Source organism: Podarcis erhardii, assembly GCF_964252035.2.
Source record: "Podarcis erhardii genome assembly, chromosome: 13".
NCBI classification, from domain to species: domain Eukaryota; kingdom Metazoa; phylum Chordata; class Lepidosauria; order Squamata; family Lacertidae; genus Podarcis; species Podarcis erhardii.
In genome coordinates, this window is record NC_138502.1 from 8,570,076 (window position 1) to 8,595,453 (window position 25,378).

At 47.5% G+C, this 25,378-nt stretch overlaps 1 protein-coding gene across 4 annotated transcripts in view; it reads left to right on the forward strand.

Annotated features, from left to right (window-relative positions):
* CHD8 (chromodomain helicase DNA binding protein 8) overlaps window positions 1–25,157 on the forward strand; it is a 63,648-nt gene extending 38,491 nt beyond the window's left edge. For 3 of the 4 annotated variants that reach the window (XM_081835362.1, XM_081835363.1, XM_081835364.1), the window contains 21 exons: window positions 303–498; window positions 2,392–2,559; window positions 3,723–3,902; window positions 4,514–4,624; window positions 5,395–5,606; window positions 6,767–6,966; window positions 7,309–7,510; window positions 8,704–8,793; window positions 9,531–9,634; window positions 10,537–10,651; window positions 10,857–10,932; window positions 11,713–11,767; window positions 11,916–12,111; window positions 13,102–13,310; window positions 14,361–14,948; window positions 15,816–15,964; window positions 18,588–18,839; window positions 20,819–20,926; window positions 21,036–21,215; window positions 23,199–23,321; window positions 23,765–25,157. In XM_081835362.1, the coding sequence (XP_081691488.1) occupies window positions 303–498; window positions 2,392–2,559; window positions 3,723–3,902; window positions 4,514–4,624; window positions 5,395–5,606; window positions 6,767–6,966; window positions 7,309–7,510; window positions 8,704–8,793; window positions 9,531–9,634; window positions 10,537–10,651; window positions 10,857–10,932; window positions 11,713–11,767; window positions 11,916–12,111; window positions 13,102–13,310; window positions 14,361–14,948; window positions 15,816–15,964; window positions 18,588–18,839; window positions 20,819–20,926; window positions 21,036–21,215; window positions 23,199–23,321; window positions 23,765–24,262 (4,012 nt within the window). In that variant the 3' untranslated portion in view covers window positions 24,263–25,157. The remainder of the gene's footprint in view (window positions 1–302; window positions 499–2,391; window positions 2,560–3,722; window positions 3,903–4,513; window positions 4,625–5,394; window positions 5,607–6,766; window positions 6,967–7,308; window positions 7,511–8,703; window positions 8,794–9,530; window positions 9,635–10,536; window positions 10,652–10,856; window positions 10,933–11,712; window positions 11,768–11,915; window positions 12,112–13,101; window positions 13,311–14,360; window positions 14,949–15,815; window positions 15,965–18,587; window positions 18,840–20,818; window positions 20,927–21,035; window positions 21,216–23,198; window positions 23,322–23,764) is intronic. The other variant, XM_081835365.1, reaches the window with a different exon arrangement.
* Window positions 25,158–25,378: the final 221 nt, after the last annotated feature.

A 25,378-nucleotide genomic window follows, 5' to 3' on the forward strand; every position in this document is an offset into this window, starting at 1 on the left:
CTCATTGATCCTTGGTTTTCAAACTTTTTGGAAGCTGAACAGTCTTCTGAAATGGATGAAGTTCGGAAACCAAGGTTCCACTGTATTTGCACATTCTTGCAAAAAGTCTCCGGCCCACTGGGGATGGAAAATTCAAGACAGACGCACCAGCCTGGCTTTGCGGCATGCCATGCCTAGGTCCATTAGCCTCTTGCCTTCCTGCCAGGGAGTTCTTAACTCTTGTGACTCCCTGTGGCACCTGTATGGGGTGCCACCTCTCGTTCAGGCTCCGTGTTCCCTAATTACCTTGCCCCTCCACGCAGGTATCTCTACGAGCGCATCGATGGGCGAGTGCGGGGGAACTTGCGGCAGGCGGCCATCGATCGCTTCAGCAAGCCTGACTCGGACCGCTTTGTCTTCCTGCTCTGCACGCGGGCGGGAGGGCTGGGCATCAACCTGACGGCTGCCGACACGTGCATCATCTTTGATTCGGATTGGAACCCCCAGAATGACCTGCAGGTACAGCAAGTGGGGACACCTTCAGGGTGGGGAGAGCCAGTCTTCTGCCTGGGGGGCAGCCTTGGGGGCTGGGTGTTGTCCACAGACAAAGCTCTGAAGTCTGCTGAGTGAAAACATGTATTGCCCACCCCCTTTGCCTACCAAGTAACTTCAGGCCCACCTTTTTTCTCTCATGGCCTAACCTACCTTGTAAGTTTGTTGTGAGAATCAGATGGGATCGCCTTATGCATGCCATCCTGGGCAAGACAGGACAGGCTACAACTGTGATGAATTGTAGAGTTGGAAGGGACCACATGATTCATCTAGTCTAGTCCAACCCCCTGCAATATACGAATCTGTTGCACCAACGTGGGGCTCAAACCCATGACTTTGAGATTAAGAGTTTCATACTCTACCTATTGAGCAATACACAGATACTGAGCAGTACACACAGAGAGAGAGAGAGAGAGAGACACACACACACACCCTTTCCTCCTTGTATCCAAGCATTGGAACGCAGGTGGTGCTGTGGTCTAAACCACTGAGCCCCTTGGGCTTGCCACTCAGAAGGTTGGCAGTTCAAATCCCCACAATGGAGTGAGCTCCCGTTGTTCGGTCCCTGCTCCTGCCAACCTAGCAGTTCGAAAGCACGCCAGTGCAAGCAGATAAATAGGTGGCAGGAAGGTAAACAGCTTTTCCTTGTGCTCTGGTTTCCATCAAGGTGTTTCATTGCACCAGAAGCAGTTTAGTCATGCTGGCTACATGACCCGGAAAGCTGTCTGTGGACAAACGCCGGCTCTTGTCAGCCCAAAAGCAAGATGAGTGCCGCAACCCCATAGTCACCTTTGACTGGTCTTAACCGTCCAAGGGTCCTTTACCTTCACCTGTATCCAAGCTACCTCTTTGTGTCGTAATTTGGCACCCATCCGCTCTTCCCAAGAACCCTTTCTATCTGCCTCGCATCCAGACGTGGTTAGTTTTTTAAATGAGAGGACATTGGGCATTCTAGGACCTTTCTGTTATTGGATGGTTGGGGAGTCTGTCCCTTGCGGTCCCTCCCCTACTCTTCCCTTTGGTGTGTGATGCCTCAGGTGTGTGTTTTGAAGAAATGCTATTCCTTACAACTGTAATTTAACTTTCTAATTTTGAATTGTTGTAACCCGTCCTGGGACCTGCTGGTGAAGGGTCAGGAATGAACTGAATAATAGCACACACATAGAGGCAGCCTTCCAGCTCCTAAGATGCAGGTGTTATACCCACAGCCCTGCCTTTTCCCCACCTCTCTGTTTGGTGTATCAGAAAATAGTTAGATTTTCCATGAGTGCTTAGCAAGATACTTTAAAAAATGCCCAAACTGAAACACAGTTACTGGTTGTGACTTTTATTTCCATATACACAGTTGATATATAAAATACAAAGCAGCTGAGGATTGGTTAAGCTAGCGATCTTGAAAATCATTGCCCACCGGCGAACATTTTGCATTTATCAATTTCCTTTTTACAAAAACCTTGGTAGTACTAGCATAAAACGGAATGTTATTCCAGGGCAGGTTGCAAAGGCAGTAGCATCGTAGTAATTTGTTTTATAATGTATTGTCTGGTTATGTTATGATGTGCAATTTTACTTTTTATTAAAAGGGGTCAGAAATGGAATTATGAAAATAACGCTATATATGTATGTACGCCTACTTTTTCCATAAATGTAAAATCAGTCTTTATAATTGCAATGAATATTGCTTACTGCCTCCCAAGGGCCTAAACTGCAACTCTCCTTGCTCCTGTTTCTGGCCGCTAAGAGGAGCGTTCTTTTGAAGAAAACCAAAATGTTCTCTGTCCCAAGAGGGGTCTGTGCAGTTTGTGTATCTCTCACATTTCTCATTTGCCTGCTCCTGCTCTTGTCTCCTCTTCCTTCCAGGCCCAGGCACGCTGCCACCGTATCGGGCAGAGCAAGGCAGTGAAGGTCTACCGCCTCATCACCCGCAACTCCTACGAGCGAGAGATGTTTGACAAAGCCAGCCTCAAGCTGGGGCTGGACAAGGCCGTCCTGCAGTCCATGAGCGGGAGAGAGGGCAGCATCGCCGGGGTAAATAATGTCGGTGACGGTGGCTGGAGAGTCAGTCCTGGGTGAACTTGCAAATGGGGGGATTTGCAGATCTAGGCTGAAGTTTCTCTAGGAATGTGTGCCCAATTGGGAGCCTTCCCCCTGCCTGCCCACCTTCCTCCCCTCCCACCCTGAAGAAGCATCTATTCTAGCTAGTTGCATCACACTGCTTTTTTCCAATATAGTTTTTATTGAATTTCCCGTTTTTTACAAACTGACTTCAACTGTTTAGTTGCATTGTTTCATGTACTGACCTCCCACCCCCACAGTGTTTTTATTCAAACTCTTTTTTTCTGCGTTATATATTAGATTCTCGTCTATTACCAAAATCCCCCCCACTCATTTTTATCCTGCTGCTGCTATCTCAAATTCTGCCTGTGATTTCATTTGTTCCAGGTGCTTTTCCAAATAGTCCAAAAAAGGCCTCCGTTCATTGTATAAAAAGTTTGTCATTTTGATCTCTTAATATTGCTGTCAGCTTTTGCATTTCCGCGTAGTCCATAACTTTTAAAAGCCATTCCTCCTTTGTTGGAAACTTATTTCCATTTCTGTGCATCATCCCGCTCTGCTTTTTAGACTGGATGATGGGTGATGGTGGTGAAGAGCAGAGTATCAAAATTGTCCATATTCTGCTCTGGTGGCTTTGCATAATATAATTTTCTGTATTTCTTCATTCAGTCATAAACATTCATGTACACCATCCTCTGATTTAAAAAAAGAAAAACCTATTGCACGTTTGCAAGTACAGCAATATAAGAAAATATCAAAAGCAGTACAAAGTTTAGAGCATTTGCATCCCATGCTTCAGCCAGAAAGGCTTTCAGAACACTTTGCGTACAATAAAGCAAAACCTTTGCTACCCGTAGGCTTATTGTCTAAAAGGCACGACACACAGGGAAAAGGGGAGAGGAAGGCAAGGTGGGGCTCAGCCTCAGACTCTAATTCCTGAAGTTGCATAGTGATTCTTAATTATGACCAGCTGGAACGGAAACTTTTCAGGGGAAGGTGCCTCCTTCTGATCTGAGTCGAGCTTTTCAGCAGAGCCTGATAGAATGATTCCTGCTTCCATTCCAAAGCAAGTCAGAGAAGATGGTCTTCTAATGTCCCCGCCCCCACCTTGTCGTTGCCTCCTGTTCCCCTCTCAGATCCAGCAGTTTTCAAAGAAGGAGATCGAAGACCTGCTGCGGAAGGGAGCCTATGCTGCCATCATGGAAGAGGACGACGAGGGCTCCAAGTTCTGCGAAGAGGACATTGACCAGATTCTTCTGCGGCGGACAACCACTATCACCATTGAGAGCGAAGGGAAGGGCTCCACCTTCGCCAAGGTAATTGCTCTTTAGCTACCTCCTCCTCCTTTTTCGTTTAGGGGAATTGGAGATTGATGGAGGGGAGGCTTTGCTGAAGAAGTGAAAAGGAAAGCGTGTGCAGAGGGCCAGAACAAACTGTACCAGTTGCTGGAAACCACTGGAGGGGAAAGGGCACATCATCATCATCATCATCATCATCATCATCATCATCATAATTTGCTTGTTTGTACTTCCTGCTTGTGGGTTTTCTTCGGGTATCTGGCTGGCCACTTTTGAGAACAGGGTGCTGAACTTAATAATCTGATCCAGGAGGCTCTTAATTTTTTACATTGTGTGTTCCTGGCTGAATCACTCCCACCCAAGCCATGAAGCATGGAAACCCATTTGCTTTGTTTTAAAACCAAACCAAACCTGCCGGGTTCCATAGTAGAGATGTTATGCTCACTAAGGGTGCATGTCATGTAGGATAGCCAACCCTACCCCCATAAATCCTTTTAAGAAATTATTCTCCTCTCAACTGGAATATAATTGTTGACTTAACAAATGTGTAACATTCTGTATGGAAGAAATAAAAAAATATTCTTGTTTTTAAATATATATATGTGTGTGTGTGTGTTCTCCTCTCCCAGGCGAGCTTTGTGGCCTCAGAAAATAGGACGGATATCGCCTTGGACGACCCCAACTTCTGGCAGAAGTGGGCCAAGAAGGCAGACTTGGACCTGGATATGCTCAACAGCAAGGTGTGTTGAGGAATGGGCTTGTGAGGGGAAAGAGCCTACCCCCATTGTTAATTCAGGCTTTGATTGGCTGCATTAGTAACATGAGGATTTCACAACACACTTCACATTCTGAGGCATGGTGTACTTTTTTTTTTTTTTTTAAGTGAGTTGTATTTCCTTCCCCAACCCTCAGCCTGTCTTAAATTATTGTTGTTGTTGTTGTTGTTGTTGTTGTTGTTGTTTGTTTGTTTGTTTGTTTGTTTGTTTGTTTGTTAATATAACACCCAAACCTGAAAGTCTCAGGGCGGTTCACAGAATAAAATCAAAATATAAAACCATAAAATGCATAATCAAAATAAAAACAACCGAATAACCCACCACCCCCAAAAACCCACATTTTAAAGGGCGTAGGATCCTCACAACATTTAAAGGAAGACAATTTACAAACCTGGACCGGAGCCGCTCGTTGGAAAGACCATGATCTCTCAAAGGTCTGCAGCAATATTTATCGGCAACCAAATTGTGCCTTTCTGATACAAAGGCAACCAGGTGCCTTTCTGATACAAAGGCAAATATAGCTTTGAAATAAGAGTGGGAGAAATTAGCATTAATTGTTGAGCAGATGTAATGAAATAAATGCTCCCTGCTGCCTCCACAATAAAAGAAGGCGGTCCAGCCTTCACATATCTTGATGAAGGCAGGGGATGGTTTTACATTTGGGCATTGCCTTGTGGGAGGGGTTGGTGCTTTGGTAGACCAACCTAAGGCCGCCTCCTCTCTCCCCTCCGCAGAACAACCTGGTGATTGACACCCCCCGCGTGCGCAAGCAGACACGCCACTTCAGCACCCTGAAGGACGACGACCTGGTGGAGTTCTCCGACCTGGAGAGCGACGACGACGACCGGCCGCGCTCGCGGCGCCACGACCGCCACCACCACCCGCTCCACCACTCCTACGGGCGCACAGACTGCTTCCAGGTGGAGAAACAACTGCTAGTCTATGGGTATGTGGCACGGGGAAGATTTTGTTGGTTGTGAGTGAAAACCCGCCAGCATACGGGCAGTGTGTTTCTGGGGCTTGCGGGGCAGGTGGACTCTTTTATAAATCCACTTTAGAAGCAGCGATCGGCTTACAACACAGGGCAGTTCTCTGCGTGCTTACTCAAGAGTAAGTGCTGCTGTGTTCTACAGGACTTAATCTCAGGTCAACATGCATAGGTCTGCTGTTCCTGGCGAGCAAGGGAACTCTTCCTTCCTTTCTTTCTCTCCCCCCCCCCCCAGTTTTTCAAATTTTATTTATACTTTTCAAGTTTATACATTTCACTAATTTTACAATCATTTCAACATTTCAAAACATGACTGCCTTCTCCCTCTTCCTGCGGTTCCTTAAATTCATTATTAATATCCTCTGCATATCCAAATTAACTTAATTTGCTCATTTATTCATCTATTTTAAATATATACTCTTATAAAACTGCAGGTTATTACAATAATCCTGCCAGTGATCTTATCTGTTTACAATTCATCTGTAAATATTCAATAAACCGTTTCCATTCTTTTATAAAAAGTTTATTATCTTGATTTCTTTTTCTTCTGGTAAGTTTCTCTATTTCTGTGTATTCCATAAGTTTTTGTATCCCTTCTTCCTTTGCTGGGGCTTCTGCTTCATTGCATTTTGGGGCAAGTAGCATTCTTGCCTCTGTACTAGCATACATGAATAAGTTTCTATACATTTTAGGTAGTTCTATCCCTATAATTCCCAAAAGAAAAGCTTCTGGGTTGCTGTTTTTTTACAAAGGTTATTTTAAACACCCTTTTCATTTCATTATGTATCATTTCCCTTACTACAAGACCACCACATATGATAAAAAGAGCCTTCTTTCTCTTTACATTTCCAACACTTATGTGATTTAGATTTATACATTTTTGCCAATTTACTTGGTCTTAGATATCAAGATAACATTTTCGTATAATTTTCTCTTAGACTGTAACATGCTGTAAATTTTATATCTATATTCCACAATCATTCCCATGCTTCCCATGTGCATATTATGACCAGTATCTATTGCCCAATGTATCATTGAGGATTTTACTTTCTCATCCTTAGTCTTGACAAAAGACAAAGCAAGGGAACAGCTCTGACTTTGCCAATTTTTCCTGACAGCTGGGGCCGCTGGCGGGAAATCCTGTCGCATGGACGGTTCAAGAGACGCATGTCTGAGCGGGACGTGGAGACCATCTGCCGGGCTATCCTCGTCTACTGCCTGATGCACTACCGGGGCGACGAGAACATCAAGGGGTTCATCTGGGATCTCATCAGCCCGGTTGAGAATGGCAAAGCCAAGGAACTTCAGAACCACTCCGGTAAGCCTCCCTTAATTTCTCTCTCTGTTGTCGTAAAGGGCTTGGCCAAGCTGGGCCTGCCATTTTACATTGCCACTGTCTTGGAATATCGCAATATGTGGGTTGTTCGGGCGAGGGGGGAAGCAAATTCAAGCATGCTGGCAAATTCAAGATGGCGGGACTCTTGGGGAAGGGGGATATGGATGGCTTTGCGGGAGTCGGGGAGGCTCTTTCTGTCTCTTAAACTGCTGCTTGGGTGGCAGTGTGCATGGGTTCTTTTTTGAAATATGTTTGAGCTCGAGATACGATGGAAAATCTGGGGTGACCCTAATCCCTATTGCACTGGTTCCATGTTATACCTAGAGAGCCATGCCCCTGCTCTGAGCTCACTTCCTGTTCCTCGGGCAGGCCTGTCCATCCCAGTCCCACGAGGCCGCAAAGGGAAGAAGGTCAAGTCCCAGACCACTTTCGACGTCCAGAAAGCCGAGTGGATCCGCAAGTACAACCCCGACACCCTCTTCCAGGATGAGGGCTATAAGAAGCACCTCAAGCACCAATGCAACAAGTAAGGATGGGATGGGATGGGATGTGAAGGGATCCTGTTTTGACACACCAGGACAGCTAGAGAGAGCAGGTCCCTTCCCCCACTTTAACTCTCAAACCCATTTCAACTGTTCGTTCGGAATAGAGAGAATCCCCATCACATCGCCACTGTGGTAGAGAAATAGTTGCAGGTACTTTGCTCCCATCCCCAAAGCTATAGCTTTGCGAACTGCTTGGTTTCTCAGAACGTGGCCGGCTGCCGTCCATCCCAAAAAACACAATTGCATACAGTCGTACCTTGGAAATCGAATGGAATCCGTTCCAGAAGTCCGTTCGACTTCCAAAACGTTTGAAAACCAAATCCAGCTTCTGATTGGCTGCAGGAAGCTCCTGCAGCCAATCAGAAGCCACAGAAGCCCCGTTGGACATCCGGCTTCCAAAAGAACGTTTGCAAACCAGAACACTCACTTCTGGGTTTGCGGTGTTCGGCAGCCAAAACGTCTGGGTTCCAGGGCGTTCAGGATCCAAGGTACAACTGTAGATTTAAGTTGGAGTGGTAACATGACATGATTGCTCAAGGGTTGCTCCCCTCTAGGGAAAATGCACATGGTGCCTTCGCAATCAGCTTTTAGGTGACAGCCTAAGACATTCCTGTTTCCCCAGACATTTGGTGGTTAATTTCCACCCTGTTTGCAGTGTCCATCTTTTAATCAGGTGTGTGTAGGATTTGCCCTTTTTATAGCATTGGTTTGATGAGCGCTTTTAGTAAATAGTTCCGCTATATTGTATTTCTTCCTTGCTTTCATTTTTGAATGTGAGTTTGGTATACTTTTATGGCTCTGCTAGGCACTTTCAGACTTTTTTTTTCTGAGGAAGACGATGCATAAATGTAATGTGCATTAGTGGTAGTGCTGTCCCCATTGCCCTTTCTCTTCTGATTTTTTTTTTCTGCCTGCAGAAAGAAAAACCTCAAATGAGATAGCTTACGCTTTTTCTCCAATCTTTAGCATGTGTATTCCTCCTCCCTGCCACCAGACTGCAATCCATATGTGTTCAGACTGGAACAACAACAAAAAGATTATCACTGTCCTCTTCCAGTTCCCTAGGAGAGAGAGAACAAGGGCAGAGTCTTTGATATTGTCAGGTATAGCTAGCAAAGGGTGCACAGTACTTTCCTCCATCTTTCCCCACTTAAAGTCCTTGTTCTTTCCCCAGAGTTCTCCTACGTGTCCGTATGCTGTATTACCTGCGCCAGGAGGTGATTGGGGACCAAGCCGAGAAAGTTTTGGCAGGCACTATTTCCAGGTAATATTTCATTTACTTATAAGTTGCATTGGACTGTGCGTGTGTGGTTTTTTTTTTTTAAAAAAACCCTGCCTTTCCTCTTAAGCAGCTTTTAGAGTAGCCTGCATGTGTCTTCCGCAACTGTGCTTATCCTCATACAACAGCTCTGTGAGGCAGGCCAGGCTGAAAGATGATCCCCTAGTGAGTTTCATAGCTGAAACTCATCCCTGAAATGAGAGCTGTGGCTTCCTAGCATCCTTGTTTACAGATAGGATTGTAAGCAGATAAGAAGAAAAATAGAATTGTAGAGCTGGAAGAGGGAACCCAAGGGTCATCTAGTCCAACCCCCTGCAATGCAGGAATCTTTTGCCCAACTTGAGGCTTGAACCCATGGCCATCTAGTACAGCATCTCATTCTCCCAGTCACCAACCATGGGATGCCTACAAGCAACAAACAGTGCAAAAACACTCTCTCTTCTTGTGATTCCCATTGTGGTAGCTAGTGATAGCCTTACCCTCCATGAATTTACCTGTAAAAACAAAATGTCACATCCCTCTTAAAGCCAATGCTTTTATGTTCACATCCACCCCATGTCCTGTTCTCTATGAACTTCTAATTGTATCTGTTCCCATAGACATTACACTTCCGTGAACTCGGCTGCCTCTGACACTTTGTTTTCTCTCTCTCGTGTTTTTTCTCTTCCTCTACCCTCCTGCCTTTGCTGCACCCCCTTCCCAAATGTTGTTCAATCCTGCAGTGAAATCGACATGTGGTTCCCACTGGTGGACCAAGCAGAGGTCCCCACAGCCTGGTGGGATACAGAAGCTGACAAGTCTTTGCTCCTTGGGGTCTTCAAACATGGTAGGTGCTGCTGCAGTACCATTCTGGGGAAGGAATCTGAGGTCACATCCTGTTATGAGCAGCGCTCAGCCCTACCTGGAGATGGCAGAAATTGAACAGATGCTCTACCACTAAACTATAGCCCTCGTTTATTTAGATGTTCAGGTTAGGATTATGCTCTACAGTTCTGCTACAGCCCTTCCTGTTCAGTGTCTTGCCTGATAGCAGGTTAATTCCCAGCAGTCTCGCCCCCTCCATTAAAATTCTATAGGCCACGTCCTTCCTTTCAAAGTTGGCGTGTGGCATTTGTTTTTCATTTTTATTAATTTTCAAAAAAGAATAGGTTATGCAAGATTCTGCAAAACCAAACAGGATCTGGTGACGTAGTTCATATGCAATGATATATCACTGTCAATCAGAGACATAAAATAACACTGAAATAAACAAACCACAGGTATGTGAACACATGGAAGGTAGCGACTGGAACTATTCATAACATAGACATGACGGTTAAACAAGATAAGTTTACAAAATATGAACCCTATTACACCAAGGGAAAGTAATTCAATGTTTATGTAGTGATGAGCAAGTGCTATACAACGAGAACCAATAGGTTGGGTAGGGAGTTGTACGTTTGGTTCCCTTCCAATTCCTCGATTCTATGATCATACGGGTAACTCTCAACATTAGTGATACTTGGAGACGATCCATCAAAATAATTGCACGTTTCAAGTACTGTATTTTTCTGTCTATGAGATGCCCCCATGTATAAGACGCCCCCTAATTTTTGACATTATTTTTTAGGAAAAAAGCCTAGTCTTATACACTTTATTTAATATGATTAAATAAAGATGACAGTATTGAATCTGAGACTGGGTGCAGTCAAACCCCGAAATCTCTCATTCCTCTGGCACCCCTTTCAGGCTACGAGAAGTACAACACCATGCGAGCGGATCCTGCGCTCTGCTTCCTGGAGAAGGCTGGTCGCCCTGACGAAAAGGCCATCGCTGCCGAGCATCGCCTGGATGTGGGAGAGGGGTGAGTAGCTGGTGTGGGGAGGGGTGGGCCTGAAGAAGCACACACCTATGATGACTTGCCATGCTAATACCGAGGCACCGGGTGTCAGTGAGTTCAGCTTGCTTCTCGCAGGAAGACCTGAGGTGTGTCTGTGTGAAGGGGATTGGAGGAGAGCTGAGATTGCAGCGGAAATGACGAACTAGTTCTCTCCCCTCTTTGCTGGCAGGGTTGATTTCGACAAGGACTGCGAGGACCCGGAGTACAAACCAGTGGGAGGCCCCGCCAAGGAGCCGGATGATGAGGTGAGATCCTGAGCCAGCACAGTACGGGAGCCACAAACGTTGCTCCATCTCACTCCCTTCACCTGGTTCCCAGCTTCTCGCAAAGGCTCTGAGCTCTACAGCCCCGTTAGTCTTAAACTGGTGATGGCTGCCTATTTCTCCTAGAGGGGATGTGGGAAGAGTGACACTCTGCCCCACTTCCTCGTTCAGCTCTATGTGCTTTTCAAGGCTCAAATTAACAAGTGCATTTCTGGGTTCACTTTCTTCTCCTTCAGGGAGGAGAGGAATGACCAGTGGTGTTGGTGTTCAAAAATCTTGATGTGCCCACAGACTTAAAAAAAGTAATCTGTTGCCCCCCCCATGTATATTTTATAGATATTAAGCTAATATTAAGTTATTGGTTACATGTATTATACACCCAATGCACCTAATGGCAATAAAATCCAGAATAAAAATTTAAAACATTACAAACAAGTAAGCAATATGACAACAAAATCAGATAAGAGTAGGTAAAAATGGCAGCAAAATTAAATTGGAAATACTGGTTCGAATGCAGAATAGCACATACCAAACAAATCAGCCCAGTAGGTCAGACATTAAAATGCAACAGATTTTGCCTGTTGATGGAAGGCCACCCAGAATTTGTATTAGGAGCTTGATTTTAAAAAAGGAATATATATTTTTAGGGGAGGGGGGTCTCTTTTTCATTTTGGTGGTATGTTCTGGGTGTGGCCCCTCTATGGTTGGAGTATCTAGTCAGAATAATTGCCCTTATTTCTGACACCAGTCTCTCTGCCGCAGGGTGACCCACTGATGATGATGGATGAGGAAATCTCTGTGGTAGACGGTGAAGAAGGTAAATACTTGCTGGCTGAAAGTGCTTGTCAAAGGAGGCGATGGAAACAATGCTTTTTTGGGGGGGTAGGTGGGGTACTAGCTGTGTGTCGGCTGTGGTGCCAAGGGGGACAGGAATCGCCGTGACGCAGCTTGCGCCTTCCCTTCAGGTCAGCCGGGGAACCTGTTCTGGCCCCCAGCCTCGGCCATCACGGCTCGCTTGCGAAGACTGATCACCGCCTTCCAGCGGAGCTACAAACGCGAGCAGCTCAAGATGGAGGCGGCGGAACGAGGGGACCGGCGGCGGCGGCGCTGTGAGGCCGCATTCAAGCTGAAGGAGATGGTGCGGCGAGAGAAGCAACAGAGGTAAAAGCTCTGGGCTTGGCTGTGAGGCCACTGAGGGGCACGTCTTCACAGTAGCCTGGGCTGAGGTGACCCCCAGTTCCGGAGCCAGAAATGCTCAGGGCCCCTGAAACAGGATCAGCGTTACTTCATGAAGACGATGGGGACATTCTGTTTAGTAGGACTGTCACACCCAATTAAGTAAATCTTAAGGTTCAGTGCTAAACACATATACTAAGGAGTAGGTTCCATTGAGTTGGTTGGGACTTGCTTCTGAATTATCACGTTTGGGGTTACCCCGCTAGAGAGTCGGTTGGTTGGTTGATTGGATGGATTTGCATATAAGTAAAAAAAATTAAAATCTGAATTAGACAGTATACCTTTGGGTTATATTCTTGCCCAGGGAAACCCTACTTGTGAGTAGACCTACTGAACAGCCATTCATTTTAATGGGTCAACTCTCAGTAGGATTAACCTTGGCTATAACCCTTTACTTTCTATTCCACTTTTTAGGGTGCCAATCTTTCCAAGGCAACAAGAAAAAAGACATAAAACAATAAAAATGTTTTTAAAATACCATATCCACCCATTGTTATTTTTATTTTTCAAAAACCCTCAAGCATGCTCCAGGATGAACTGTTGAAAACCAGTAGGGATTATTCATAAAAAGAATATTCAGTAAAAATACTAGAAGAGAGAGACATTTTCAGTGCCCTTTGTCAAAATGGGGAGAGCATGGGGGCAGAATGGAACTCACAGGATGGGAATTCTAAAAGTGTGGGATCACCAATGTGAATTTTTTTTTGGGGGGGGGGACACTTGTCCCTGGTACCTGCCAGTGTGGGCTGATCTTCCTGATTTGTGAACCAGGAAGTAGTTGCTTAGCGCCGCCCCTGCATCAGCCAGCCAGTGGCTTAGGAGGGGGGTGGAGACTTGGGATCGGTTTGGTTGGAGGTTTTCCTACGGAGACATCTAACGGGTTTGCTCTTCCCCTACCCTGCCTCTCCTCCAAAGGTGGACACGCCGAGAGCAATCTGACTTCTACCGCGTCGTCTCCACGTTCGGGGTGGAGTACGACCCAGACACCATGCGCTTCCACTGGGGCCGCTTCCGGGCCATGGCCCGGCTGGAGAAGAAGACGGATGAGAGCCTCGCCAAGTATTTCCACGGCTTCGTGGCCATGTGCCGGCAAGTGTGCCGGCTGCCTCCTGCAGCGAGCGATGGTTAGTACCGGGGGCCCCGGTGGGTGGGAAGTGTCCCTCCGCAACCAGATGGCGCTGGGCTACAATTCCCAGCACTCCTGGCCATTGACCAGGCTGGCCAAGGCTGATGGGAGTTGGAGTTCCAGAGGGCACAAGGTTGAGATATAAACTATAGAGTGGCTGGTCCAATCAGAGTTCGATCTGCCTTCCTTGCCATCTCTTGGCCTACAGGAATGTGCAGTTGTTTCTGTGGATGGTGAGCGGGAGAACAGCCATGGGTATAGTCTCTTCTTCCTTCCAGCTCCTTCAAATCATAGTCCTTGCCAGTTTGTGTTGCCTACCCACCTCCATCCCCAACCAGCGCTTCCATAGCAACATTGGAAACTGTCTTACACCAAGTCAGATCAGTATTTTTGGTACTCAGTGGCCTGGCTCCCTAGGATTTAAGGCAGGGGAAACACCAGCCCTACCTGGAGAAGCCTGGGATTGAACCTGGTCCCTTCTGCATGCGAGGCAGATGCTCTCCTGCTGAGCTGCAGGCCCTTCTGGCATGCTACTCTCTGGACTCAGCTGGCCACCCCTCCTTTTCTCCTTTCACTTTTTGAGTTTTCACCTACAGTGGTACCTTGGTTCCCAAACTCAATCCATTCTGGAAGTCCGTTTGACTTTCAAAACGTCTGCAAACCAAGGCACGGTTTCTGATTGGCCCCAGAAACAATGCCAACAGCTGGAACAGACGTTCGGTTTCCAAAAAAGTTCACAAACCAGAACACGTCCAGGTTTGCGACGTTCGGGAGCCGATTTGTCCGGAGCCAAGCTATTCGGAAACCAAAGTACCACTGTATTTAGAGAAGAAAATACAGCAGTAAATGCCAATGTCTTGAATTGCGAGGTGGATAAAACGAAAAGGTTAAATCTCAATTCCATTGGTTTTTTAGCATATGTATGCCATACATAAAATACAATAAAATGAAGTAATGTAATCCCTACTTTAGCATGAACTGGAGGGAGCATCTGTCCATGTGCCTCCCTCCTGTTAAGTAATACATCCTTCCCCCTTCTCCCTCCCAGAGTCTCCAGACCCGACACTGTTCATTGAGCCCATCACGGAGGAGAGGGCCTCTCGCACCCTGTACCGCATTGACCTCCTGCGGCGCCTGCGGGAGCAAGTCCTGTGCCACCCGCTCTTGGAAGAGCGCCTCGCCCTCTGCCAGCCCCCAGGCCCCGAGATGCCTCCCTGGTGGCAATGCGGGCGCCACGACGGAGAGTTGCTGCGTGGCGTAGCCCGCCACGGCCTCAGCCAGACCGACGCCACCATCATGCAGGATCCAGACTTCTCCTTCTTGGCCGCTCGACTCAACCACATGCACAGTCGGGCGGGGAGCACAGGGACGCTGCCGCCGCCACCCCCGCCGCCTCCCCCGCCACAGCCTTTGGGGCTGCCTCTTTCCGGGGCTGCCGTGGTGACAGCGGCCGCTCCTCCTGCCCCCCTGCTCTTGCCGCCACCCTTGCATGAGCTCCCCACTCCGCGACAACAGCCCACAGCCCTCCCCATTAAAGTTGAATCGGTGGACGACTCGGACTCGGAGCTGGACCTCAGCAAGATCTCCGCTTCTTCGTCTTGCTCTTCTACTTCGGGGTGCTCAGATGATAGTGACGGTGAGGAATTTTCCCAAGGGGTTTTCTGCCCCCCCCCCCTTTATCCTCTGACCTCTCCACTGGAAGATGTGAATCCCCACCTGTTCTTCCATTGTGGAAATCAAGATGGGTGTACAGAAGGGTCCCCAGTGGTGTCCTGTTTAGGAACAGACCAGCAAAAGTGGCTTCTTATTTGCACTCAGACCCATGCCCTTTCAGAAACGATTGCACGCCACAGTCGCCCTGCATGCGTCCTTCCTGGGGCGTTACGGCGTGTCGGATTTTCCTACTCTCAAATCTCCAAAACGAGGGGTGCTAAAAATTGGGAAACACAACTTGGGTATTCAAAATATATTTTGGTTAAATGAAGATAATTTAGTTTTGCTTGGCAAGTAAGACGTGTGTGAATCATTACAAATGATTGCCAAGTACTTGCAGTTACAATATTTAAATTATTTTTATTATCACCTGAGTTCTTCAGAAGGTCAAATTAACATTCTTTGGTTTTCCAAAAGCAGTTTTATGTGCTTCTTCATCAAATGCAGGCATACCAAGCTAAACGTTGTCCAGTCACAAAAATAATAGATTTGAATTCCCCACACCCCAAAACATATTTGAAAGACCACTCACTGAGGAAATGTGCAAAGGTTAATGTTTATCCCCCTAAAATGGCATGCCTTGCTAGGGGGTGGCCCCATGCTTTTTCATTCCAGCTATTGCACTGTCTCCTCTAGGTAAAGAGCGTTCCCATCTTCAGGCAGCACAAAAAAAGCCCCTCAACCAGGCTTTGTGTAGGTTGACATCTCTGCCTGTTTTCATTATGTGTTTCTCCACGGCGGCACCTCTCAGGCTCTTTCTCCCCCTCCCCCCGGTCTTCTTCCCTGCCAGGCGAAGAGGCCTCTTGCGGCGGGAAGCTGTTTGAGGAGGAAGAGTCGTCGCTTCTCTCTCTGCCCACCTCCCACGAGGGCAACTCCCCACAGCCCAGCGCCTCTGACCTGCTGTTGCAGGAGCGCCAGCGGGCCCATGAGTGGCCAAAGGTAACAGGCTGAGCAGAGGGAGGTGGTTTGTGGCTCTGTAAGTTGTGCTGGAGTGTCGCTGTGGGTTAAACCACAGAGCCTAGGATTTGCCGATCAGAAGGTTGGCGGTTCAAATCCCTGCGACGGGGTGAGCTCCCGTTGCTCAGTCCCTACTCCTGCCAACCTAGCAGTTCAAAAGCACCTCAAAGTGCAAGTAGATAAATAGGTACCGCTCCGGCGGGAAGGTAAACGGCGTTTCCATGCGCTGCTCTGGTTCGCCAGAAGCAGCCTAGTCATGCTGGCCACATGACCCGGAAGCTGTATGCCGGTTCCCTCGGCCAATAAAGCGAGATGAGCACCACAACCCCAGAGTCGGCCACGACTGGACCCTAATGGTTAGGGGTCCCTTTACCTTTACCTTTAAGTTGTGCTGGAGTGGGGGACAAGCTCCATCTAAGTGCATCCTGAATTGGATCACCAGGGCTCCAGGGCACGGATGAGGGAATCTCAGGCCGAAGAGCCAAGCTGTACAGCACTCCAGCCCCCTCTTCTCTGGCCCGTGGGGACTCTTCCCCAGCTCACATCCTCTTTTAAGTGTCTTTTCCCTGGCTGGAATGTGTCTTTGGACTCTAGCAATGTTTTCCCGCTTGCCTGGCTGAAGAAATCGGGGGGGGGGTGAGGGGGTGTTGGAACTAGCATAGGCTAGTCCAACCCCCTGAAATGCAAGAATATGCCGCTGTCCCTCGTGGGGATTGAACCTGCAACCTTGGTGTTACCAGCACCACACTCTAACCAACTGAACTATCCGGTCCTGGCTGTTCCCGTGTCGTTTCTTAGGCTATTGGAAGTGGACCAGTCAGTGGAAAAGTATCTAACTGAATGCTTGCACATCTTTTTCAGTGGTTCCCAGTTCAAAGCACCGCCATTTGTCTTTTTAAAACCTTATGCTAAGGAGGGGGGGGGGCCTTTCGTCCTCCAGATGTTGCTAAACTACAACTCCCATCAGCCCCAAGAAGCATGGCCAGTGGCCCAGAGAGTGTAGTTCAACAACATCTGGCAGGCTAAAGGTTCCCCACATTTGTCCTACACGACTTAGGGTCAGGGTACTAAAAGGAACACTTGCCTCTGTCCCAGCTTGTCCATGTGAAGGAGAAAACTCAAAAGCTGCATTTTCTCAAAGACTCCATTTTCTTGGTAGTTTTTATCTTAGTATAACTGTGTGAACTTGCACTAACCCTTCCCCATGGGGAGAGGGGACTCAGTTTAAAGATAATAACCATAGCAACCAGTACTCTGGCGCCCTGGAGGAATGCAAGAAATCAGCTAGGCACTGCAGTTACATTTAATCTTAAACTATTGAATAAGGGTGGACTGAACAATGTAGACAGCTAATGAATGAAGATGTTGATGAATGCATGCTTACTAAAGAGGTATTCTTCATTGTCCTTAAGTTCAGTAATATATTATTAAAATTAGAAAGTTGGAGAGCGCGATTCAGAGGAGCGAAAAGATTGCTGATTGTCTTAGATTTGTGGGTTGTAACTGCTGTAGAATGAATTCTTGTGGCCAGACTTGTACAAGAGTGCTGCTTATTTGTACGCCATTGCAGTTGTCTTCTCATTTTTCAGGAAACTGTCCCTGTGTCCGCTTGTAGCAGCAAAAGCCTAGTTTTCACTTAAAGCCCATGTTTGTTTGGCATTCCATTGGGGACCCCCAGTCAGCAGACCTCTCTTTTTAAAACCTTTGTTTAGTGAACCTGAGTCTGAGATGCAGCAATTGGTTACGAGAGAGAGGACCTTCTTAGTGGTGGCACCCCAGTTTCACAAATTCTATCCCCTGCCAAGCAGATTTGGGTTCCTTTCAGCACAGCTTGTACACAGCCCTCCCAAGTCAGCCAGTGCCTAATAATCTGCCGTTCTCCAGAAGCTGCTCTAAGGTTGTGAAAGAAACGGATGTTTGCATAGTTCCTGTAAGAAATAATTATCCACAGACTGATCCCAGAGCAATTTGCGAAGATCAGCAACAAGGCACGATAAGAAAATACAGCTCAGTAATAAGAAATGGGCTTTTTTTAAAAAAAAAAAAACTTTTATTTTGCTTTAAACAAATACAGATAAATATAAACAACCAAAATTACAAAAGAAAAATCCTTAATAATGGAAAAAGCTAAAAAAACCTACAAAAAATAGCAAAGTACATGGCATAGAATATAAGCCATTATGGGGAAGAAAAAAGAAAAAGGAAAGGAAAGGAGGAGGGGAAGGGGGGGGGGAGAAAAAGAAAAAAGAAAGGGAAAAAAGAGGAAAATGAGCCAAAACACAAGAAGGCTCATCTATTGTACGCTTCCATCAAGGTCACAACAGATCATTATTCTTATCAATTCTCTATCTGCATTCCATAGAATCCCTCATCTTGGTATCAGGGAACATTTCCCTATGCGCTATCAATCTAAACATAACCAGGTCTTTATTGATGAACCCTTATCCCCTAGATAATTATTTAAATGGGCTTCTGTCCCTAAAAGGGGAAGGGAGGGGGTTTGGGATGACCCAGTTTCCAGATGGAGGAGTGCCAAAGTGACCCTGGAGGATGTGCTCTGCCTGTGGTCAGTCCTGACGGCCTCTTGTTCTCTTCCTTCTGCCAGGACCGAGTGCTCATCAATCGCATTGACTTGGTATGTCAAGCCGTGCTCTCTGGGAAATGGCCGACAGCGCAGCAGGGCCAGGTGGGATCCTGCCTCATGCAGGGAGAAGGCCTCCCCCGCCTGCACGGGGAGTACACCAGCTCTCCCATCCCCCACATCTGCCCCCTGGCGTCGCAAGAAGAAGGGGCCGCCTCCTTCACCCGCCTCCGGCACAGTGGGCAAGAGAAGGAGTTTACTGTGCAGATCAAAGATGTGAGTGCCAGTTGGGCTGAGGGTGGCAGAGCAGCCAACGTCCGTCCCCCTGATGTTCAGTCTGGCAACATACGCCAGGGAGATTTGCCTGTGATGACTTGCCATGCTAATACTGAAGCAGAGCCAAGGCTTTGGTCCAGAGATGGATGAAGCAATTTCACTTTTTTGCACTGAGGCACCTCCATTGTACCGCCTTTTTTAAAAAAAATCCTCTTGGTTAAGGATCAGTGGAATGAAAGAGAAGTGAAATATTGAAATCAGATTTTTTAAATAAAAATTATAATACAGTAAACAGATGCTTTGCCAACCTAGTGCTCTCCAGAAGTTGGTCTACGGCAGTGTTTCCCAAACTTTGGTCTCCAGCTGTTTTTGGACTACAATTCCCATCATCCTTGACCACTGGTCTTGTTAGCTAGGGATGATGGGAGTTGTAGTCCAACAACAGCTGGAGACCAAAGTTTGGGAAGCACTGGTCTACAACAACTCCCATTCTCCTTGACCTGGTGGGAGTTGCTATTCAGCAGCATCTGGGAGGGCACCAGGTTGGGGAAGCTCCTTTAGGGAAGCAGGCTTTGCTTTTGCCCTGGTCTCTGCCTTGGGCCTCATACTATTTTGGCCTTGCTTTCCCACTTGAAAAAGGAGCCGTTATCAGTCTCTTCCCAGGGGTTTTGCCAAGGCTGAAGATGTAGCCAAGCCCTCCTTTGCAGTCCGGAAATGTCAAACGCAGGAGAGGTTTTCTTGGTTGATTTCACAATATACGAAACTGAAGTGGCCAGTTTTCTTCATACTTAATATTTTTGGGGAGCTGTGTCAATTCCCTCTGATCTAATGCTCAAAGGTACTCAATTTTAGGGAAGCATCAGTGGAGGAAGCGACGGAGAACTAGCCTTGCTTTCTGTTGAGGCTCAGTATAGATGGGAATTTTGGGTGGTGGGTGGAAGTACTTCCTGTAATCAAAGAATTAAAGAGTTGGAAGGGACCCTGGGGCTCATCTAATCCAGCCTCCTGCAATGCAGGAATATACAGCTGTCTCATACAGGGATCTCAATTCTTACAAGGTTGCTTACAGGCTATGTTGAAACACATCCGTAAGACTACAGTCGCAAAGTATAAGAAGCATCAGGATCCTTCCCACAGTTGGCCAGGAGATAGGGATGGAGGAGACAGTCTTACTGCAGAGTAAGCTGTGAGGTTGTCTTTGCCTGCCTCCCTTTTCCTTAAACCAAATTTAGTCCTATACCTGCCCCCAACGTAAGTGCCGCCCTTGGGTCAAAAGCATTTCCCCATGCTTTTTTTATATATACATTTTTATTTTTTAACATATTAATTCCAACGTTCATACAACATAACTTCTCATCTTATACAATAGTTTTGGACTTCCGTCAACGCCTCTGATGATTTTCTGTTCTTTATCACTTATTATGCATTTCTTAATTTCATATTACCTTTAATTATCCTTAACTAATAATTCTCATTGTCTTTTTTGCAATATTTCAAATAATTCACCTTACAAAACTTCCTGCAAACCTACTAGTGTGATCTGTTCATCACAATTACCGTATTTTTTGCTCTGTAAGACTCACTTTTTCCCACCTAAAAAGTAAGGGGAAATGTGTGTGCGTCTTATGGAGTGAATGCAGGCTGCGCAGCTATCCCAGAAGCCAGAACAGCAAGTGGGATTGCTGCTTTCACAGCACAGCGATCCCTCTTGCGGTTCTGGCTTCTGAGATTCAGAATATTTTTTTTCTTCTTTTCCTCCTCCAAAAACTAGGTGCATCCTGTGGTCTGGTGCGTCTTATAGAGTGAAAAATACAGTACTTTTCAAATAGTCCATAAATTTACTCCCGTCTTCTGAGAATCTCTTGTCCCGCAGGTTTTAAATCCTTCCTGTTAGTTTATCTAATTCTGCATAGTCCATCAGTTTCATTCTCCATTCAGCATTTCCCCCTCTTTGGCCTAACCTCTCGTGCTGTCCCTAGGAAGAGGGAATCAAGCTGACCTTCCAGAAGCACAAGCTGGTCCCCAACGGCACGATGCGTGACCGCCCTGCTCTCACTCAGAAGAAGAGCAGCAAGAAGATGGTGGAGGTAAGAGATGGGAGCCTCTGCTGTCCAGTGCATGGGGAGTGGAGGGAAATGTTTTGGTGGGGCACCCTCCCTTTTTCTTTCCCGTCTTACCATCTCTCTCGGGTCTCAGCTGGAGCTGCAGTGTCTGGAGGCACTAAGAGGCCCCGATATCGACCTCGAGGCCCGTATCCCGGTGGTGAACAAGACTGACGGGACACTTTTGGTGGGTGATGCAGCCCCCCGACGAGCTGACCTTGAGGTGTGGCTGCAGGCCCACCCAGAGTACGCTGTCGACCCTCGCTTCTTGGCGGTGAGTGTTTGCAGACCCACCTCCTCCTCTCCTGATTCCGGGCTTTTCAGACCTCCACGTTCCCTTCCCCAGTGAACAAGGGAGGGCCCCCTAGCTGAGTAGTAGGGCGTCTGCCTTGCATACAGAAGTCACAGGTTCAGTCCCCATCATTTCCAGGTAGAGATCTCCCCTGTCTTGAATTCCTGGGCAGCCGCTGCCAATTAGTATGGATAGTACTGAACTGCTCCTTGGGAGAAAGGCGATGGCAAACCTAGACAGCATCTTAAAAAGCAGAGACATCACCTTGCCAACAAAAGTCTGTAAAGTTAAAGCCATGGTTTTCCCAGTAGTGATGTATGGAAGTGAGAGCTGGACCATAAAGAAGGCTGATCACCAAAGAATTGATGCTTTTGAATTATGGTGCTGGAGGAGACTTGAGAGTCCCATGGACTGCAAGAAGATCAAACCCATCCATTCTTAAGGAAATTAGCCCTGAGTGCTCACTGGAAGGACAGATCGTGAAGCTGAGGCTCCAATACTTTGGCCACCTCATGAGAAGAGAAGGCTCCCTGGAAAAGACCCTGATGTTGGGAAAGATTGAGAGCACAAGAAGAAGGGGACGACAGAGGATGAGAAGGTTGGACAGTGTTCTCGAAGCTACAAACATGAGTCTGACCAAATTGCGGGAGGCAGTGGAAGACTGGAGTGCCTGGCGTGCTCTGGTCCATGGGGTCACGAAGAGTTGGACACGATTAAACGACTCAACAACAACATCAACAGTACTGAACTGGAGGAACCCAGTGGTCCCTGGTCAAAGGCAGCTTCCTATGTTCCCATTTGTTCCACGCTCAACATAGTTTTCTGTCCCCAAGAGTGGCATGGCAGTAGTAAGAAACAAAAAGGACCATTCATAAAACAACAATGCATGCAAATTCAACAACAGCAGGTAATTGTGAATACATGGTAAAATCAAAGAGGATTTTCATCAATGAAAGAATGCTTTCGTTAACAGTTCTTAAAAGCCGGGGGAAATTGTCTATCAGGTGCCCAAATGCTAGTACTAAGAACTCCAGGAACATAGCAAGCTCCCACCTTTTACTGAGTCCAGACCCCTGCTCCATCTCATTCAGCTTTGTCTACACTGACTGGCAACAGCTCTCCAGGGTTTCAGACAGGAGTTTCTCCCAGCCTACCTGGGGATACCGAGGATTGAACCTGGCACCTTTTGCTTTGCAGCTGAACTATGGCCCTAGGTAGGCCTCCTTGGATGTTAAGCCTCTCCAACACCTTTTCATTCCAACTTTGGGTGCCAGGCCCCCAAGTCAACATTCGGCATGTCCATTTCTGGTTTCCTTGACTGGGATATTTACTCACTTATTACAGTTGTACCTTGGAAGCTAAACAGAATCCATTCTGGAAGTCCATTTGACTTCCAAAATGTTGGATAACCAAGGCACGACTTCCCATTGGCTGCAGGAGCTTCCTGCACGCAGTCAGAAGCCACGTCAGATGTTTGGCTTCCAAAGAACATTCGCAAACCGGAGGATTCGCTTCTGGGTTTGTGGCGTTCGGGAGCCAAAACGTTCAACTCGCAAGGCATTTGGCTTCCAAGGTATGACTGTATTATCATTTATATCTTCTAATAATCTCAGGGTAGCACAAGTGGCTGTTCTCTCCTTTGCTCCCATTTTATCCTCACTGTGACCTTTTTTAGGTAGGTTGAGATGTTAAGACTGTCTCAATGCTCATTGATTTGAACTCCTTGAGATTTCCCTGTTGATCCAAGTAATTTGTGCTCTCTCTGCCTCTGCTTCCCGTCAGCATAGGGGATCCTGGTACAGATTACAGTGCCCTCTTTCTGATAGCAATCTGTAGAGGAGAGCCTGATTTTGTACAAAACAACTGAAACAAACCTTTTCTGGATCTCTAGGGTTCAGGGACACACGGCCCACCCTTGCTCCACGGGACAGCGACTAACTCTTATCTCTTTTTTCCTCTCGCCAGTACATGGAGGAGCGGCGGAAGCACAGGTGGCCTCGCTTTCCCAAGCCTGTTCCGATAGAGCCAGCCTGCCTGATGGGTCTGGAGCGGATGCAAGCAGCCAGCATCTCTGCTAACGGCAAGAAGGTGATTAAACTGCAGGCGTTCCCTCTCGCTCTTTGCCGTGGCTCTTTGCATCCAGAATTTCCTGTCCTATTATAGCTAGCAAAAAAGGCTTCTGGTTTCTTTCTATAGCCGTTCAGTAATAAGAGTCTTGATTTTTATTTGCTGTTAAAAATGGCAGCTGAAAAAACTCACACCCTTCACAGTTTTCCTTTATGCTATTTTTTTTTTTTCAAAAAAGAGAAGTTTTGCATTCTCCCTGGTGATCTGTATAGAGACATGCCCTACAAATGGCACGCATGAACACAGTTTAAGGCAGGCAATAAAGATGGGAGGGAAGGGAATAGCCTACTAGATTTTTCCCTCCTCCAAGTGTTAGAATCATAGAATTGTGGAGTTGGAAGGGAGGCAAAAGCCCTCCTAGTCCGACCCCCTGCAACGCAGTGTTCTCTTTTCCTTCTCCCTAGAGCTTCCTGCCCGATCCCACCATGAACCGCCTCCTTCCCGGACCAGTTGGGGCCGAGAGTGCCCAGAAGCGGGGCCGCCAGACCCCCATGGAGTTTTCCAACATGATGGCTCTGATGGGTGCCGGGCGGGTCCAGCTGGGCGCCGCGGGGCCCCTCTCCTTGCACCATGCCCACTTCCAGGCCAGCACGGCCCACGGCTCTCCCTTACAGTACATGCCCTTTTCGACTGCCGCCGCTGCCGCCTCAGCCTCCGCCGCCTCGTCCTCCGCTGCCGCAGCCCTGCTCCACCCCGGCCTGGGCCACCCCGGCTATGCCACGGGTGCCTTGCACCTGGGCCACCCACAGGCCGTGGACGAGGACGACGAGGAAGACGAGATGGACGACTTGTCTCAGGGCTACGCCAGCTCGGAGCGGGACTTCTCCTTGCTCGACGACGACCCCATGATGCCAGCCAACTCCAACTCCAGCGAGGAGGGCGACGAGGAGGGCGACGACTGAGCATTTTTCGCGCCCGCAAATGGGCAGGACGCAAAACAGGGTCCAGTTGACTGGGACTTAGCCGTCTCCTCATTGTTGAATTTGACAGGCCCAGGGACAGGCCAGTTGGGTTCTCCCTCGTTCCGACACACACGTGGCTTGCGGGAAGGGCAAAAAGCAAGAGGCTCCTTCCAGCCCGGGAAGGTCCAGTTAGGCAACCGCTCTCCTTGTGTGGCTTACTGTTTTTCTTTTTTTTTAACAAAATATGGCTGTTGGTTTGGTTGGCGAGCCCTGCCGGCATTTGGTATCCATTGTGAAACTGTTCTTGTGAGCTGCAATCTTGATCTGCCTGGGCAGCAAGACCACAGCGGGGGCCCTGTCTAGACAAGACGATCTGGGTATAGTTAGCAGCTCCTCTTCTCCCCCTGCCCCACTCCCCTTTTGGCTCTCACCCCACAGCCTGTTCCATTTCTCTCCTGCCCTGCCCTCCCCTCCCCCCTCCCTCTCCCCCCCCCACCCCAGGTTCATGTGCTGTAACATAAATGCGAAAAGAGGGTGGGGCCTCCCCCTTTCTCTCCGTCCCCCTGTCTCCATGTGGGTGGGGTTTATATTTATAAATATGTAATATGTCTTGTGTAATATGGCCGAGGCTGTGGGGTTGAACTTGTGGGGGAGTCAAGTCACGGAGGGTGGGTTTTTGGGGGGTGGGGTGGCAAGGGGCTGTGGGGGGAAGAGAAGGTAGAGCTTCCTGTAGCTGGATTTCTCCTTTTTTTCTTTCATTTTTTAATAAAAGGAACAAAATGCACACACACACACACACACGGGAGAGAAAAAAACCAATTCCACCCCCCCCATCCTACTCCTCCATGCTGTTGTATCAATTGCATAAAAATCTTCCTGAGAATTGGGACGTGCATCTGTGTTGTCTGGTGTGTGTTTCTCTCTCTCTTCCTCCTTGCAAATAAAGAGTCATGCGAAGTCCAAGTAAAGCAGGCATGTCCAAAGTCCATTTCAGGGGTCTAATCCGGCCTGCCAGTCGGTTTAATCCGACCTCTGTAGCAGTTTATTTCCTGGGGTAAAATCCCACCAAAAAATCTCTACAACTTCAATCCTTAAAAAAGAAAAGGTAAACAACTT